The sequence below is a fragment of the Barbus barbus genome (assembly GCF_936440315.1).
Source record: "Barbus barbus genome assembly, chromosome: 15".
Classification (NCBI taxonomy): Eukaryota; Metazoa; Chordata; class Actinopteri; order Cypriniformes; family Cyprinidae; genus Barbus; species Barbus barbus.
In genome coordinates, this window is record NC_136743.1 from 11,891,495 (window position 1) to 11,911,332 (window position 19,838).

At 37.9% G+C, this 19,838-nt stretch overlaps 1 protein-coding gene across 1 annotated transcript in view; it reads right to left on the reverse strand.

The window, feature by feature from the left end:
• The window catches only part of astn1 (astrotactin 1), a gene marked incomplete at both ends in the record, with an annotated part of 275,148 nt that overhangs the window by 83,781 nt on the left and 171,529 nt on the right, over positions 1–19,838 (reverse strand). The window contains 2 exons of the mRNA XM_079434773.1: positions 1,846–2,034; positions 3,726–3,830. Coding sequence (XP_079290899.1) covers positions 1,846–2,034; positions 3,726–3,830 — 294 coding nt within the window. The remainder of the gene's footprint in view (positions 1–1,845; positions 2,035–3,725; positions 3,831–19,838) is intronic.

The window sequence follows — 19,838 nt, forward strand, 5'->3', positions numbered from 1 at the left end:
CAGTTGGTCTATGCTTGCTAGTGATGAGCTGGTGAACCAAGTTAACTAAGTTAGTCTTCCTTGTTAAAATAGTTAAGAAACTTAGTGTATACACCAGCAATTTCACATACAAAAGCACAATCAAGGCAAAATTATATTGTAATGGTCTCTCTGCATATTAAAATAAATTGTAATGCATTTCTCAAATGTTTCTACCCATTTTTTTATAAAAAAATAAAGTTATTTCAATAAATAAAATAATAATAAGAAGAATAATTACACATTTTTCTATAATGAATCATGATTAATCACACCTTACATTAAAAATATTTTCACACTGAATTTTATTTTTCAAATTAATTTCTGAGGATAAAATGAAAAAAATCTATTCATTCAACCATAAAATACAATTTGTAGCATTATCCTTAACATTTAATAGGCGTACACTATTACAGAATAGTAAAAAATATATTTAAAATAAGTTAACAAAACATTCTTTACATACTGAAAACCCATTATAAATAATAATAAAAAAACATCCCTTCAGCCTTGTCGGATGACCTTGATGCCTATTTCCTGAGGAACTGTCTGTGTGGATCACAATGCACTTTTTCATGTTCACAGCACTGCTACTTCACGATTGCCCAAGGGTGCATTGTCGATAAACTAGCCATAAGCATAGAAAAGAGTCACTCTATAGGCCGTCTAGCTCATCTCTAGCAATTCTTAATCTGGTAACGTCACACTTTTGTTGTCTTTCCAAATAAGTTCTGTCCTAACTGACCTTGTACATATATATGGGCTCAGCTGAGTGGAGCTGAAGCATTAAAAACTAGGTGAGCCTGCCCAGGGGCCTCCTGAGTACTGAGCAGCGCTGGCCTGCATTCAGCTTTAGCCAGCCATCCAGCCTTCTCACATCTGCCCTTGCCCCCTTTTATTGGCTGAACAGATGTGACCGACCTCCCAAAGGCTGTGTTGAGTTTTACTTCCTCAGCTCCTGTCCACATCCTCGCCAAAATGGACAAAAACAAAATTTGGGTGCACTGGGCCAAACTCCTACAGTATATGCTTAACCAGACTTATTTTTTTAAATGTTATTATTTATTTAGCCATGTATAAATATTAAATCATTTACCTTTGCATAATTTATGGACAGGTAAAATATGTTTTGCTCTGTTTATCTCCTCCAAAAAATTGAAAGGTTTATCGCCTCATAAAATAAAATAAAACAGTGCATCCAAAGCATAAAAACAATGGTTATCATTTACCCAATGGTTATCATTTACAAACCATGGGTAAAACCACAGCGTCTTCAAGCAGAAAACACATCAATATGGTTATTACTTATTTATTTATCAGTAAGGTAACATATCTGTTCTATATTTAGGATAATATCCAATAATAAGCAAAATATATTTAATAATAAATATTGTACAGTCACTTTTTTATTTTTTTATTTCTACTACTACTAACAAATCTTATTTGTTCTCCCTGGCTTTTGAATAATGCCTGCTTAAGGCTCTGTTTTTTTTTTTGGTTTTTTTTTGCTGTATTGTATTTGTATTTGTTGTACAGCACTTTGGTGCAACTCTGTTGCTTTTAAACGTGCTATAGAAATAAACTTTGACTTGACTTGACTACTACGACTACTACTAATTATTAAACAAGCAACCTTTACAGACGTCAAATTATTATTAATATTATTAAGCGATTTTAAAATAAGTCTTACTATTTACAAAACAAACAAACACATCTGTGCACAGTGTGCAACTTATATGCACTTCCGTATTAGCGAATGTGAGCAAATATAATATGGTCTAAAGCAGCAAATTAAATATTTTAAATTAATATGTTTGTATAACTTACCTTTGCTGATATCCTGGTACTCCAACCACAGCTGGCGTTGGACTTGCTTGTTGGGATACCATATGGTACAGGATTCCTCAAAGCCATACACTGCCTCCTGGATAAAATGGTTTCCAAACTCTTTTAAAATGGACACAAAGTCACTGCGCAGGGTGGCCCCATCCAGTGAATGAATTGCTGAACTGAAGGCTGAAGAAGAAAGGTAAAAAAGTAGTAATTTAGTTGTGAGAGGTTTTAGAGTATCACGTCAAACTTTAAATTCCATTTCACTTCAAACTTTAAATTCACCCTATTAAAAGCAGAAGCTGCATTATAGATCAAACAAAAGAGAAAAAAATCAAACAACGTGGAGATGTGAAATATGCAAAGCTTTATTATGAAATGTTCAGTGCAGCTACAATATGCAGGATTCAACTTAATTGTCAAAGATTTCTTGTCAAAGCTTTATTATGCTTTATTGTCCAATACAGTTACACATACTGCAGTGCACATGACAAAACAAAGAATGTGGGGAAAGAAAGAGTGAAAACATGATCTGTAAGTGCATGAAATGTTATCCGGGGAAACAAGGGAAGGATAAACAACAAGGCCTTGCAGAGGTATTGATAGCTTTTGTGTAGGCTGATATCTGACCTTTTAAAAACTTTTATTGTTGTTGTTTTTTTAACACACAAAATCCATAAAAAAAAATTAAATGTAAGCTATTAGTCATAGAATTGACATTTCCCTGCAGTACTTTAGAATATAAAGTACTATTTTGCGTGTACTTTTGCAAAAGCACTGAAGACCTCTGAAACTTTTGTCAGACAATAGAACTCAACTTGTTTGCATGTTAACAAATCATTGTTCATTTAATAAAACATGTGGCTATTCACAGAATGCTCAGAGGAACAGTCCTATATTTCAACACAAAGTTTTCATATCTTGCACAAACTGAATAAATAAATTACATTATTACACTTCATGCAAATTGACCTCAAGTTAGAAGATGCAGAAACAACAGGGTAAAAAAGTGGTAAAAATCAGAACTGAAAATGTAAAAACTCCACTTCTCAGTCATATGTAAAATTAATACTTTAATGATAATGGGATAAGAAGAGAGGGAACTGGTGCAAGCAATATGAACACAAGGAAATCAAATTTTAAAGGCCATTCATTAATAGGGAGTATTTCTTATATAACAGCACTTGGAATCTGACATCTGCTCAATGAACATACAGCGTTCATTAAACAAATGAAGTGGTCACTCACAGTCCAAATACATGGCCAAAAAAAGAAACTTAAATTGACAAAAATAATACTCTGCCTCTTCGAATGCTGCCTTTTGTCTTCCTTGATGCTGAAGTGTGTCATTTCTGCACCACTACCATCACAAAATTGAAAAAAAAAAAGGTTTCCTGAAAAGTCCACTGCCATTGGTTGGCAAAACAGATAGCCCCGCCCCCAAACTCACACCATTGGTTGAGTCAATGTTGCTGAGTCAGGATGCAGAGTACTGTTTTGATAGCACCAGTGTTTACAAAGAAATCAACCTACAGATGGCTTACTTATAGTTGTCTCTGAATATTAAGCTGGGATAGTACAAAAAGGTATAAACATAATCTTTAAATTCCCCGGTTTTAAACACAAACCATCTGGGATCAACAGAGCACTGAGAACCAGCATTTCTGCTTCACTACCCACCCAGCAAAACTAATATCTGTCACAGTGAGGACTCCTCAGTGAGATCACTCCAGTCTATCAGACCAAAAAAAAAGGTACAGCTAGCCTGAAACATCTTCTTAACTAACCAAATGTACTGTACACTTGGTCAAACATGTTTGTTGTAATACTTGATCAATATTTAAATCCATGTAAATTGAAGAGTGAGGGTGTTTTACCTTGGGAAAGTGTCCACTGATTGAGCTTCACATGATACATAATTGCCCGCAGTTTCCAGTGCTGAACCAGTGGATATCCAGTAACCTCACTGTAGTTTACCATACCTAAAATACACAAAAGATGAGAAACAGTCATATTTGGGAAAGGAAAAAAAATGAAATGAATGAATGATATCGTTCAACAACTTCTTGGATTTCATACAGAAACAGTAAGTTCTGGAAGGACAAATGCGACCCTAGACCACAAAACCAGTCACAAGTAGCACGGGTATATTTGTTGCAATAGCCAAAAATAAATTGCATGGGTCAAAATTTTTCTTTAAGAATTAATTTTTCAAAGATTTTTCTTCAAAAAAACTGAAAGAAATATTAAGTAAAGATCATGTTCCATGAAGATATTTTGTAAATTCCCTACTATAAATATATAAAAACTTAATTTTGATTAGTAATATGCAGTGCTAAGAACTTTAAAGGCGTTTTTCTCAATATTTAGATTTTTTTTTTGCACCCTCAGATTCCAGATTTTCAAATAGTTGTATCTCGGCCAAATATTGTCAAATCCTAATTGAAAGCTTATTTATTCAGCTTTTAGATTATGTATGAGAGAAAAAAAAGGCCCTTATGACTGGTTTTGTGGTCCATGGTTACAAACAATTTTCACTTAAAAATTGCTAGAAAATTTCACAACTGATTACAAACATGAAACATTTATGAAAGACTGAACTAGTATTTTCTTGCAAAATGTACTCCATCAAGCTTTGTTTTATTTAAACTTTCAAAAAATATATTTTTAACAGTGTAGAAGAGATTGTCCCTTGTTCATCAATATTTCTGACCTGTTTTCCTGGAAGAGAACGATTGTAAATTTTATATTACTTCATTACTTTACTTTTTCTGCACTTTTAAGAGTGTGTTAGCATACAGATAATCTCAAAGCTAACACACATGGACTAAAAGCAAGCAAACTTTAATTATGATTACACTGGGTCTTTAAAAATAAATGTAAGTTTAAGAAACTGACAGGTTCTGCTTTGTGCTGTGTTGACAGCTGATGCAGAGTAAATGTGTCTGTGAATCCCTTAATACACCGACAATGCCAATATAAAATGTTTTTTTGGAATAGTGTTTGCTAATCCTAACCTTGCTCAATTGGGTATATTCTCTGCACTTCATGAATGAGTGTATTGCTGCAAAGTGCACCCTGATCTGCTGTTGCTTGAAAATCACAGTATTTGGATTACACAGAATGAAATGAGGCACAAATAAACAAACAGTTTTTCTGTCAGTTCTTAAATGAGTCCTGAAAATGAAAGCACTGACTTGAAACTAAAATAATAATACAGGATTTCTGATACATTTCTACACATTGAGAATAAATCACTCTTGCTAATATTGGTGGATTATCTTAAAGTACGAAAATGAAATTTGTTATGTCAGAAGATAACACTGTTTCCTAGAAAATTCTTACCATAGAGGATTACCACAGTATTATTAATAGAAGACACAGAGTAGCTCAGCAGATTTGTATGAATGAAATCCATTGCAGCATTTTTCATTTATCATCCCAACTCTCTTTAACATATGAGCCATCACTTTTTTACCCGTGGTTACCCTGTGAGCTAAAATCTCACATATCGCCATATGTTCAGCGGGCAGTGTAATCAATCATCTCGTCTCCTACAGCAACTGTCAGCCGTGTTTCAATTTAACCCCACCTTATAGCACATCTGGCTGATCGCACAAATTCAAAGCATATCCGGTCTGCAACATACTGGCTGGGCATTAGAGCATATTGCTTTCTAAACTTGATCTGACACGTCTTTAGAACTAAACCCATTCTGTTCTGTCTGTAAAAAATGAATTCCTCTTGACATTATCATGGATTTGCTTCGCTGAATCATTTTAGGCCAGCGCTAACATACGAAATGATGGATTTGCAGAAATAATGAATTCATAATATCTGTAAGCTGTTGATAGGAGGAATCCCATTATAAACAGAGCACAGGTGCTAGAGACAAAAGCACTACATCATCAGCTCAAAGCCTTTTGTCTTAATGAGCGGGACATTCCTGGACTCTTAATGAGAAAGACAGACACTGAGTGTGCTGATACGCTCAATAACTAGACAATGTGTAAGGTCATATAAACATCTTAAACTGTTCTTTTATCAAAGGCTTACATGGTTAAAGCAAACCCAATTGGCACACGTTTTTGTTAGTTACTCACTAACACAGTTGAACAAAGAGCCCAATTCGTCTGAAGCCGAACACCTCTAAATCCATATGCTCCCGTGCTCTTTGGGGCAGACGGCTTTCTGACACGGAGCGCAAATGTGATGAATAAGCTCCTAAATGCGCTGCTCTTGCACTATCCTCACCTTGTGCAGTTCCCACTTAAAGCAATCTAAAAGAGAACCCATGTGCCCCTGTAGAGTGCGGCAGTGTCAGAGCGGAGCGCGTCAGAGTTTGGATAAATAATAACAAGCGCAGAGCGCACATCCCCTCTTTTACTCTGCTAAAACCCTCGGCTTCAGAGGGCCATGTCTCCTTTTTACCCCATGGGCGCCTTGCACTCATTGTCTGACAGAATGATTAATATGACTGAACTTCACATCACAAACAAAAAGTTCAGAGGCTGGAGTCATCTTTGCCATTCTGCCGCGTGCCTTTGGGTGGTGTCATCATTAACGGGGAATGATCAGGCATGCAGGCAGACAATTAAGGCCCACGCTACCATTTGAATATGAAAGTGAGCACAAAAACCAAGCCTTAAATAAACACACACCCATATCTGTTTAGAAGGTCTGAACAAATGTACACACACATATGCACACTGTCAGACATATATCAAAGTGACAAGACAAGAGAAAATCGTAATATCAAATTGTACGCACTCTACGCCCTGAACAGTGGGGCGACAGCCCATAACTCATAAAGGCGTGGGCAAATCTTACTGTTTAAAATCCCTTCGCTGGGAGATTCACAGTGACAACCACTGCTAGAAGACATCGCATGGCTCATGAAACCCCATTAACAGCTACACCCTGAGTTCAATCTTGGATGAGCGAAGGAACGGATGACTGCAGGGGAAAATGATTGAACATTGGGACGTACCTCAAATCGCAACAGGCTTATCTAAGAGAGGGCTAATGGTAAAGATGTGAAGTCGACTCAAACGCAGTACACCGATAAGAGTAGGTCTAAACCTTTAAAAAGTTTCATGTGGTAACATTAAAATGAAATGGTGTTAAGCAAAAGCAATGGTAAATTATGGTCATTTATATCAAGGACCAATTCCCACTATTAACTAGTTGCTTAACATGCATATTACTAGCATATTGGCTGTTTATTAGTACTTATAAAACATATATTAATGCCATATTCTAGATCCCTTAATCCTACCCCATACCTAAACTTAACATCTACCTTACTAACTATTAAAGAGAAAGTTCACCCAAAAACAAAAATTCTGTCATTAATAACATTGTTCCAAATGTGTAAGACCTTCGTTCATCTTTGAAACACATATTAAGATATTTTTGATGAAATATGCTTTCTGATCCTCCATAGACAGTAAAAGAACTACCACATTCAAGGCCCAGAAAGATAGTAAGGACATTGTTAAAAAAAGTCCATGTGACATCACTGGTTCAATCTTTACTTTATGAAGCTACAAGAATACTTTTTATGAGCAACAAAACAAAAATAACTAATTTATTCACCAATTTTTTTTTTCAATTTCTTTTGAACCACTGATGTCACATGGACTATTTTAACTATGTCCTACCTTTCCTGGCCTTGAATATGGTAGTTCCATTACTGTCTATACAGGGTCAGAAAGCTCTCAGATTTCAATCGTTGAGTACTTAATGACAGAATTTTTATTTTTGGGTGAACTATCCCTTTAATAAGAAACAAATTAGGAGTTTATTTGAGGCAGCAGTAGTAGTTAATAGTTAGTTAATAGTAAGAATTGGTCCCTAAACTGAAGTCTGACTAAAACAATTGTATGTAATATAAGTGAATCAACCTTATACATTAAGTTACACCGAGAAGTATTCAAAGGTTACATAGATCAGGTGAAAGTGGTCACTTTTTTTAGTGTTTAAAACTGAAATATTTAAAACTCATCCAATTTGCACTCTAAATGTCAAAACTGTACTTTATTTTACAGTAACAATATAATATTTTACACAATTGTGGGAGTGGAGTGTTGGAGTACAACGCTGACATGGCTGTTATGTCAAGTGAATTTTTTAAATGAAATGTGTTGACATCCCAAAACATGGCATACAAAAATCAACAATGGTTTCAATCAACCAATATAACCTATAGGGCAGTCGTGGCCTAATGGATAGAGAGTTGGACTTGTAACCTGAAGGTCGTGGGTTAGAGTCTCAGGTCCGGCAGGGATTGTAGGTGGGGGAGTGAATAACCAACACTCTCTCCACCCTCAATACCACGACTGAGGTGAGACCCTTGAGCAAGGCACCAAACCCCCAACTGGTCCCCGGGCGCCGCAGCATTGGCTGCCCACTGCTCCGGGTGTATGTTCACTACTGTGTGTACACTTGGATGGGTTAAATGCAGAGCACAAATTCTGAGTATGGGTCACCATACTTGGCCACACACCCTTTCCCCTTTCCCTTTTATACTGAAATGTTCAGAAAACCTATACATTTTACCAAAAAAAGTAAATAAATAAATAAAATAAAATTGCACTACACTTTTACAGTTTTACATCCATAAATACAATATTTAAATTAAGCAAATAACTGTTTGATGCAATTTCTCTATATATATCATGGTATATATATATATATATATATATATATATATATATATATATATATATATATCACGATTTGAGATACAGAACGACACACCTGCACAGAAACTACAACTCACATCTCCAAACGACCAGGTACTCTGTCTCTCTCCAGCCGACGTAAGGAAGACCCTGTCCCGGATTAACCCACGAAAGGCTGCAGGCCCTGACAACATACCTGGACGTGTACTGAGAGACTGTGCTGCACAGCTGACGGATGTCCTAACAGACATCTTCAACACCTCGCTGAGCCAGGCAGTCGTCCCCACGTGTCTCAAATCCACCTCCATAATTCCAGTACCAAAGAAGTCACCTGTGTCCTGTCTGAATGACGATCGTCCCATAACACTGACCCCAATCATGATGAAGTGCTTTGAGAGGTTAGTCATGCATCACATCAAATCCAGTCTCCCAAACACACTGGACCCATTCCAGTTTGCATACCGTCCAAACCGTTCCACGGACGATGCAATATCCACTACTCTCCACCTAGCTCTTACTCACCTGGAACAGAAAGACTCTTATGTAAGAATGCTGTTCATCGACTTCAGCTCAGCATTCAACACAATAATCCCACAACAGCTCATCCACAAACAAAATTTTCTGGGCTTTAACACCTCCCTCTGTAATTGGATCCTGGACTTTTTAACTGCAAGACCTCAGTCAGTCCGTGTCGGCCACAACTCCTCCAGCACTACCACACTGAGCACAGGTGCCCCACAAGGCTGTGTGCTCAGCCCGCTGCTCTTCACGCTGCTGACTCACGACTGCACTGCTCTGACCACATTATCAAGTTTGCTGATGACATAACTGTGGTAGGCCTCATCAGCAACAATGAAATGAATACGATGAAACGCTCTACAGAGAGGAAAAGGTGAAATGGTGTGGTGCTAACAACCTGCCCCTCAATGTGAGTAAGACAAAAGAGGCTGTGATAGACTTCAGGAGAAACTCTGTTGAACACCCCCCACTGACCATCGACGGCTTCACCGTGGAGAGAGTCAGCAGCACTAAATTCCTGGGGGTGCACATCACCGAGGATCTCACCTGGACCACCAACGTCACGTCACTCAACAAGAAGGGACAACAGCGCCTCCACTTTCTCCGCCGGCTGAAAAGGGCAAGTCTCCCGCCACCTATCCTCACCACTTTCTACAGGGGCACCATTGAGAGTGTGCTGACCACCTGCATCACTGTCTGGTATAGGAACTGCAGTGCTTCTGACCGCAAGACCCTACAACGGACAGTGAACACTGCCGCAAAGATCATCGGTGCCCCTCTCCCCTCCATCCTGGGCATTTTCCTTGCATGATGCTCCAGCAAGGCCTCCAGCATCGTGAAAGACCCCACCCACCCCTCCCACAACCTCTTCCAGCTCCTACCATCAGGGAGAAAGTACCGGAGTATCAAAGCTCGCTCTGTCAGATTGCTCAACAGCTTTTTTCCCCAGGCTGTGAGAGCTCTTAACTCCAATCTCCCTGTCCCCCTCTGACCCCCCCACCCACCCAACTCATTAATACTGTTGACAACTTTTCCTAAGTGTGCTACACACAGGTGAGTGGGCTATACAAACCACCTGTAGTAACGCACTCATCCCACTACATACACACTAGACACATTCTATAAACACTCCCTGCTACAAAGATCCAATAAGAAAATGTTTACTTGAGTATTGCATTACAAAATAATGTTTACTTGAGCATTGGACTACAAATCTTTTTGCACTATGCACTGCTTCCCACAAAATCTCTCTTTAATCTACACAACAATTTAATGTATATATAAATAATATACATATAATTTTTTTTTTTTTTGCACAATTTCATGTACAGTATATATGTAAAGTTATTGTACAGTCTCAGTTTGTGTATGTCTAGGCAACTAGGTATAGTAGTTATAGTATTTATAATACACTCACCTAAAGGATTATTAGGAACACCATACTAATACTGTGTTTGACCCCCTTTCGCCTTCAGAACTGCCTTAATTCTACGTGGCATTGATTCAACAAGGTGCTGAAAGCATTCTTTAGAAAGGTTGGCCCATATTGATAGGATAGCATCTTGCAGTTGATGGAGATTTGTGGGATTCACATCCAGGGCACGAAGCTCCCGTTCCACCACATCCCAAAGATGCTCTATTGGGTTGAGATCTGGTGACTGTGGGGGCCATTTTAGTACAGTGAACTCATTGTCATGTTCAAGAAACCAATCTGAAATGATTCAAGCTTTGTGACATGGTGCATTATCCTGCTGGAAGTAGCCATCAGAGGATGGGTACATGGTGGTCATAAAGGGATGGACATGGTCAGAAACAATGCTCAGGTAGGCCGTGGCATTTAAACGATGCCCAATTGGCACTAAGGGGCCTAAAGTGTGCCAAGAAAACATCCCCCACACCATTACACCACCACCACCAGCCTGCACAGTGGTAACAAGGCATGATGGATCCATGTTCTCATTCTGTTTACGCCAAATTCTGACTCTACCATCTGAATGTCTCAACAGAAATCGAGACTCATCAGACCAGGCAACATTTTTCCAGTCTTCAACCGTCCAATTTTGGTGAGCTCGTGCAAATTGTAGCCTCTTTTTCCTATTTGTAGTGGAGATGAGTGGTACCCGGTGGGGTCTTCTGCTGTTGTAGCCCATCCGCCTCAAGGTTGTGCGTGTTGTGGCTTCACAAATGCTTTGCTACATACCTCGGTTGTAATGAGTGGTTATTTCAGTCAAAGTTGCTCTTCTATCAGCTTGAATCAGTCGGCCCATTCTCCTCTGACCTCTAGCATCAACAAGGCATTTTCGCCCACAGGACTGCCGCATACTGGATGTTTTTCCCTTTTCACACCATTCTTTGTAAACCCTAGAAATGGTTGTGCGTGAAAATCCCAGTAACTGAGCAGATTGTGAAATACTCAGACCGGCCCGTCTGGCACCAACAACCATGCCACGCTCAAAATTGCTTAAATCACCTTTCTTTCCCATTCTGACATTCAGTTTGGAGTTCAGGAGATTGTCTTGACCAGGACCACACCCCTAAATGCATTGAAGCAACTGCCATGTGATTGGTTGATTAGATAATTGCATTAATGAGAAATTGAACAGGTGTTCCTAATAATCCTTTAGGTGAGTGTATATGTATAGTCAGATGGTCTATTTTTGTCTATAGTCAGATGCTCTATTGTTTTTTTTTTTATATACTTGCATTGTTGTATGTTTATCTTATGTTTAAGTATGTAGCACCGTGGTCCTGCGAGACACGACATTTCGTTCCACTATATGTCCACACATGTAGCAGAATGACAATAAAGCTCAACTTGACTTGACTTGATTAAAGTAGTGCTTCAGATTATTTCACTTCAAGAAATTACTGTTAATTTGTGTAAAATTCTGGCAACAGTTTACTCTGCAATTTCAGTAAATTTTGCCTAAAAACAGTTAATTATTTGTCTCTGCACATCATGCTGGGATAGGAGAAAGTATATAACATTGAACTTGTAAACTTCTTTAACACCTTCTTTGTGTAAATTAATGTAAAAATTACAAATCATATTCATCGTTCAAGTAAGCCAACTCATTAACCCAGTCATTTGAGAAACTGACAGAACTTCTTATAAAACTTTCTTTCAAATTAAAAAGACACCAAGATATCACATTTTCAGCAGCACAAGCACACATGTGAAATTAAATGACAGTGTGCAGTCTGCATTCTTGTGTGCTGTCAATGATGCTGTGAGGTGTAAATATGTGAAAGCACAAGAATATTAAAATGTTTCTGGTTATTATAGCTCCTTAGTGACATTTAAGAGACACATTTACCGCCCTTCAAATTAGCATACATGAAGGACGCATGCATCCTGTAATTGAGTCAAAAAGTCATGCAAACAAATTAACACAGTAAACAATTTGGCCAACAGGACACTATCCATCAAGAGGATCTATCTGTTCCAAATATAGATGCTCGAGGAGGAGCGGACACTTCTTAAAAGATCAAGGTGACACACTTTCCCTCTCAGCCATACTGAGGGACGTCTCTATCAGAATCTCCAGACATCAGAGCAGATAGCTGCCTCTGTGCTTTACTGGTCACTGGGCCATATGTTGCCATTTTAATTGAGAGGGACTTTGGGAGAGGGACTATGTGCACCAGAATGAATCACTGCCACTCAGACTGATGTCAGTGAGCAACAAGGGCTCTCCAAACCAGCAAGACCACAGGGAGAACGGATGTTGACACCACCACTGCTGCCCGTATCCTTAACTAGACATGAACCTATGCACATAAGTTCCTTCTTTCATTCAACTCATCGCCCTAGAACTTCCAGATCCCCATAATTTGGGTGTTTGCATTAGCCACAGACATCTGAAGGGCTAACCATGAAGGATCCAGGGCCCATGCTGTGGCACCCACTGTATTAATTATCACATCTAATGTTGTCGGCTAATTAATTAACGTTTACAGCAGGAAATGGCTCCAGCAATTCTATGCAATTAATCAGTGTCAAAGAATAAATTAAACCCCAAATGTGATTACCATTGAGGACTGTGCCCTTTATTGAATTTTAATGGGTCGTCTTTTTTATTTTTTTCTCTCTGCCACATCAAGTTCTGTATTCAGCTGAAATTATGGATTTATTCCACACTTTCATCAGCAAAATGTATGAGTGGATATAGTAAAACAAAGAAGTTGTGTAGACGATGGTTGAAATAAATATAAAATGTCTGTAATTCCATCCAAAAATTAATTGGGAGATGCAATTAGCAGCAGAAAGTTTCAAGTTCCTATATTCTGTAGAACGTTCACGCACAACTGGATTCCAGTTTGCATAATTCTAGAATAATTATTAGTGATGTTCGTAAACTGCTCAACTCAAATTGTAACACAAGCTGTTGCAATATGAGGGACAAAAATGTCACATTGCCTTAGCAACTGTTCTGGGGGTATGTAAGGTATAAAAAAACAATCTTTTGTGAAGAATGTCTTTTCAATTACGGCAGAACAGGCAAAGCTGTTTTACCCTCCTATTCATTTTGAATTGAACTAAACTATTAGAGGAAGGTATAATTTGCTTGGCATTCGACAAGTGCAGCATTACAAGTGCAGCGTTGGGGGAAGTCGTGGCCTAATGGTTAGAGAGTCGGACTTGTAATCCGAAGGTTGCGGGTTCGAGTCTCCGGCCGGCAGGAATTGTAGGTGGGGGGAGTGAATGTCCAGCGCTCTCTCCACCCTCAATACCACGACTGAGGTGCCCTTGAGCAAGGCACCGAACCCCCAACTGCTCCCCGGGTGCTGCAGCATAAAATGGCTGCCCACTGCTCCGGGTGTGTGTTCACGGTGTGTGTGTGTTCACTGCTGTGTGTGTGCACGTTGGATGGGTTAAATGCAGAGCACGAATTCCGAGTATGGGTCACCATACTTGGCTGAATGTCACTTCACTCACGGTAGACAGATATTCCACATTTGTATATTAATAAGTGACAGATGCAGCAGACTAAACAAGCAGCAAAACCCGCACAACATGCTGTCACTGAAAAACATAAACAATAAATAAACAAAGATGAAAAGAAAATGTGATGTATTCTGGCATCACATATATCAATTGAACATGAACTTCACAAATCATCCATAGGCTCTGTGAGACTTCTACTCAAAATACAAAGAATTAAACATCCAAAATGCAGGACTATTAGGCCAAAACCAAAAAATAAAATAAAACGTCTCTGTCACGAATCTGGTCCATGAACTTCCGTTCACTCACCACCAGAGGTCACCCGCTCACCGCATGGACTCTTGCACTACAACACTGTTGCACCTCACCATTGGACTACAATTCCCATCATCCACTGCACTGACGACACCCAGCTGTCACCAATCTCACATTGCTCTGATTACACAGCTGATTACACAATCACACACGCTTTATAAGCCTTGGACTTCCTCTCTGTCATTGCCGAGTATTGTATAGCGTTTATCACTCTCCTAGCGATAGCTACTCTACGGAGCCCACGTAGTTATCAGTCTTGCCTTGCCTTGCCTTGTGTGTTTTCTCGTGTTTTCATTCTTGCTCGTGTTACCTGGATGCAACCCTTTGCCTTGCCGTTCGGACTCTGTTTGCACCTCTCTTGGACTATTGCTCGTGTACCTGGATTATCTCTCTGCCTTGCCCTGTTAGATATTGTTCGCCGATCAAGACCCACGCTTGCCCTAGGATTACTCTTGTGTCTTGCCCGTGCCATATCTGTGTGCTGTTGTTTGACCCTGCCTGTGATTTGACTGTTTATTAATAAAAGCTTGCACTTGGATCTGCTTGCCTCACATCTCGTTCGCCCCCTTTACAGTCTCCCCCAACACAAAAATAGTGTGAAAATATGTCAAAGATGGAAAATTGCATTTTATCTTGTTGAGATGTGCTCAACTAGAGATAAAGTTAAAGGCAAGCTTTTAACACCTTCTTAGTCTTGAGCGTAGTGTACAATGGTTTTGCAATAATCAAAATGCATTAATGGAAAATAACAACATAATACAGGCACAGAGATGACATTCATGCTAATAAACAAACACAATTCATGATGGTACCATAACTATTGATTATTGAGCAGCTAAGCTAATGTATAAAAGATTGCTTTGCTGATGCCACACTCTGGCTTGGGAACTGATTCCCTGAAGGTGTGACCTTCTCTTCCAATTCCAATTACTGACAGGTCTAATAAAGTATAGATAGCATGTGAAGTTCCCCACTGTGAAGAAAACATCCTAAAGGAGCACCTGTCATAACAAGAATAAACATGAACCGTGTTCTGTATTCTGAGGCTACAATAAACCAATACACAAATGGCCTTGAAAGTCATCAGAGTTTTCATTATTTATTTTTACTGGGAGGTATTTTGTACTGTAGTTTATTGAAAAATTCACAGACTGTATTGCAATTAAGCAAATGAATCAACTCCTGGGTCAACATGCTAATTTGTTTGATGTAAGCTTGCATCTCATTTACTGGAGATGCAAGTCTGTATCATTATTTATTAAAGATCTGTTTTCTGCTCAAAATACAGATGTGATCTAGTCACAGAGTCCTTCAGGGAGTTAAGAAGAATTAAACTGTTTAAATCACAGTTCTGAATTTGACTTTTGTAGCAAACAGGATTCAGAACTTCAATTTAAATCTTAATGCAAGGAAGCAAAATTAAATTAACCTAAAATTCAAAGAAATTACTGTAAATGTTATGATAGATAGATAGATAGATAGATAGATAGATAGATAGATAGATAGATAGATAGATAGATAGATAGATAGATAGATAGATAGATAGATAGATAGATAGATAGATAGATAGATAGATAGATAGATAGATAGATAGATAGATAGATAGATAGATAGATAGATATTTTCTTGTAAAACATGCTACATTGATCTGTTGTATTTATAACTATGAAAATAAAATAACTTTTACAGTGTAGATATATAGATATATTTAAAACATCATACTGTATATACTTAACGTGTACTTTATTTCTAATAAACACTGAACAAATGGTGTATAAACTATTTCCACTCAGAGATTGCTAGTAAATTTCACAATTAATTACAAAGAAACAGCAATTGAATTTAAACTTTGAATTAAAAATGAAATTTTGAAGACTGAAATAGTATTTTCTTATAAAACCTAATCCAAAAATGTTTTTTTATTTCAAATCATTTTTATAGTGTATATATTTAATTTGTATATTAACAACACAAGAACAACTCATTTCCCAGCAAGCATTGCTTGTATTATTATTATTTATTTTTTTGGAATTACAATTCAACATATTCTTCTTCTTGACATTCAAATTCAAATTCCAACTCATGAATAAAAGAATAAAAGGAATCCAATTCTTCAACTCTGAATTGTGCACAACCTTGTAACACACTACAGATATACAAGAGATGACAGATAACAGATTAAAAATAACAAGCACACAAAGTAATAAATCACAGAAGATGAAGAAAAAGTTTTAAAATTCACAGCAAGGCCACCTATCAACTCAAAACTCATTCTGCTAGACAGCAAAACTGTCCATGACAGAACTCAAGCAGAAATAACACACTGCCAAGCATGGAAGATACTCAAAGTTCCACTCCTTCCCGTATAGCGGCTAGAAAACCTCGCGGACTGAAACTGCAAGGTGGTATCTGCACACATGAGCGGTGATGAAAGAAGATCCAAACATGAAACAGGAAATCTCCAGCTCATCGATCCTGCCGGGCCATTCTTTGGGATTACAGGAACTCCCACTGCAGAGCATCCACAAAGGCCTAACTTGATTGGATCCGTCTGATTAAATCTGGACCTTGTCACTTCTGTGCCGTCTTCAAGAGCTGCATTCAGGAGATTGCCAAAGCACAGGTAATTCTAAGAAGCGGTGAGAAATCCATGTGTCAGCCATTTCACTCAACTCTCTTTGCAGCCTCCTTTGTGTTTGATGATCAATGGCATCTATTCATCGCCCGCTCACCACCCGGTACCTGCCCAGCAGGCTGTAGCACCTGTGGTGTTTTTGCATCACGTAGTGTGTGTTTTGAAGTAATTTCTTTTAGTGTTTTCATTCCGATTGCCATGAAACTGTGCTGGCGTGCGTGTGCCTTTGAAAAAAACCCCAGGCGAATTGTATGTCACAAAGACAAGTGTTGCTTAACCCGGACACCCCACCCTCAAAGAATCTGCATCTGTGGCCATGAATGTGAGTCACTGTTTGTATCAGGAGGCAGAGATGATTTCCCTCCTTTCTTTCTTCCAGGAGGAAATATGCTTAGTGTCAATGTGCTTGCTACCTGCATTCCAATTAAATCAAGATGTATTTGCCTTTCAAAGATTCTCGGCCTTCTTCCTTTCCCTTTGGAATAATTGATGGAGTCCTCTGGTCCTATGATGAATGACTTCCAACCCAGAGACGAATAGAAAGATGAATGCGTTGCCCTGAGAGGGTTGGGAGGAACGGCTCCAGGAGTGCTGACATAGTGACAAATACACTGACCGTCGCACCAACTTGCCCACATCAGCAAGGGAGGGTGGCAGAGGCCTGACATCTTCAACGACCGCTCGGGTTTGTGCCACTTGCCCGTACTGTACCCAATTACCTGAGCTAGTAACTAATTTAACCTCAGGTAAGTTTCAGAAGTGACGTCTCGAGACAGTCGAGGGAAAAACACAACAATGATGTATTAAGGGCATGGGCAAGAAACAGAAGCTTATCTTAAAACAGGAGTTCAAACATTTTTTACAACACTTCTTAAATGATGCCGCAAAGAATTTTGCAACGAGGTAACAACGAGCAACAAGAAAGGACCACTTCATTTAAAACTTGACTGTGGTTAAAGGGACAATAAAATCAAAACAAAAACAAAAAAGGATATATGAAGTACTGTAATTTCCCACATACCACATGAAATAACATGTTGAAAAAAAAAATATTTTGTGTGTTTTTTTTTTAGTCTCTTATGCCCACCAAGGCTGATGCATTTAATCAAAAATACAGTAAAAACAGTAGAATATTATTTAAATTTAAAATAACTGTTTTCTGTTTAACATATTTGGAATTTATTCCTACTACGGCAAAGCTGAATTTTTAGGAGCCATTTCTCCAGGCTTCAGTGTCATGTGATCCTTCAGAAATCATTCTAATATGCAGAATATCAGTATTGAAAACAGTTGTGTTTGGTGTGCTTTTGTGGAGACTGTGATTAAAACAATAAAAAAATAAAATAAACAAGCATTTATTTGAAATACAAATATTTAGCAACTTTATAAATGGCCTTACTGTCACTTTTGACCAATTTTATATATATAAAATAACAAATCTTACTAACCACACACATTTGGTGTTGTGTATCAGCCAATCAGAAACATTAATTTGCAAATGTTTAAGACAACTGTTTTCATATCATTAGTACAGTACAACTGAAAGGGATAATTTACCCAAAAATCTAAATTCTATCTTTGTTTACTCAAAATATAATGATTTCAAACCTGTATGACTTTCTTCAAACATTCTTTAAAATATTTTCTTATGTGTTTCCCAGAAGAAAGAAGCAACATTACGATATTGTCTTATTTTATATTTCTATTTAATTCCCTCTTGTTACACATTTAAATTGACTGTAACAGCCTCAAAATAATCTTGTGTAGCACAAAAAGAGCTTTACTGGACTTGAATCCCAGTGTTCTGCTGGTGAGAGGATAGAAGATGTGCACTCCAAAGAGCTTTCTATGGATGTAATTAAAAGTCTGAATGACGTACATGTGTCTAATATGACTAATGAGTCGTGTATTATGCATAATTTGCAGTTCTTGCAATAGAGGAGCTTGAAGAGCATCAGGTGATGGGGTGATGAGTCTGAAGGGTTGGCACCGAACCACCTGCCTCATACGCCTCCCTCCCAGGCCTGTAGCACGTCACACTGCAGTAGATAAATAACCTCTGTCTTCACAGCCAAGGCCTCAAGCATGACTGACAGAGGATGACTCTTCTAGATTACCTGTTTTAATCTTCCCACAACTATCCAATATGACCTCTCATAAGTCTCACCTGATACCATGACCATTATGTCTGAAGACCAGCTATGTCAACCATTGTTTCATTGAGCGAATGCACCTGCACTCCCCAGAAGCTCAAGCAATATTACAGACCCACACCAGACCATTTCATATACTTATGACCTTTAGACTGGATTACAAATTGGAGTTGAATGGTGGTTGGGGAATCAAGTTAGCCATAATAAAATTGCTGTAAAATGTGATAAATGCCAGCTTTTCCTTCTTTAAATTTAGCACAGGGTAAACTAGCTGTTCAACAACTAGGACTGGGAATTTAAAGTCTAAAAAATTTATTTTATAAAATAATAACACATTTAGCATTTAGTCATGCTTCTTACACTGCTATAATAAAAATATAACACACCTACCCTAGTAAAAAAATAAAATATTTAAAATATATTTATTTCATACTAAGTATTTCAAATAGATTTACTGACATACCGCTCAAGACTTACTGATATAAAAAATTATAATTAAACTTTATTTGGAGCATCACTTGTGCACAATGCACATATCTTAATATTTAGCCTAAAATGTCTTTTAATGTCCCTATCGATAAGGATTTCATGATCTTTGAATAATATCGGTCTTTAAATGCAAGATATTTAAAGTGTACCTGAAGTATAATTGTAATAGTTCCACTTTAGCAAAATCAAATATTCTTCAGTACATATTTAGTTTGAGTGCATTAAGGACTAAATTAGTGCATTAA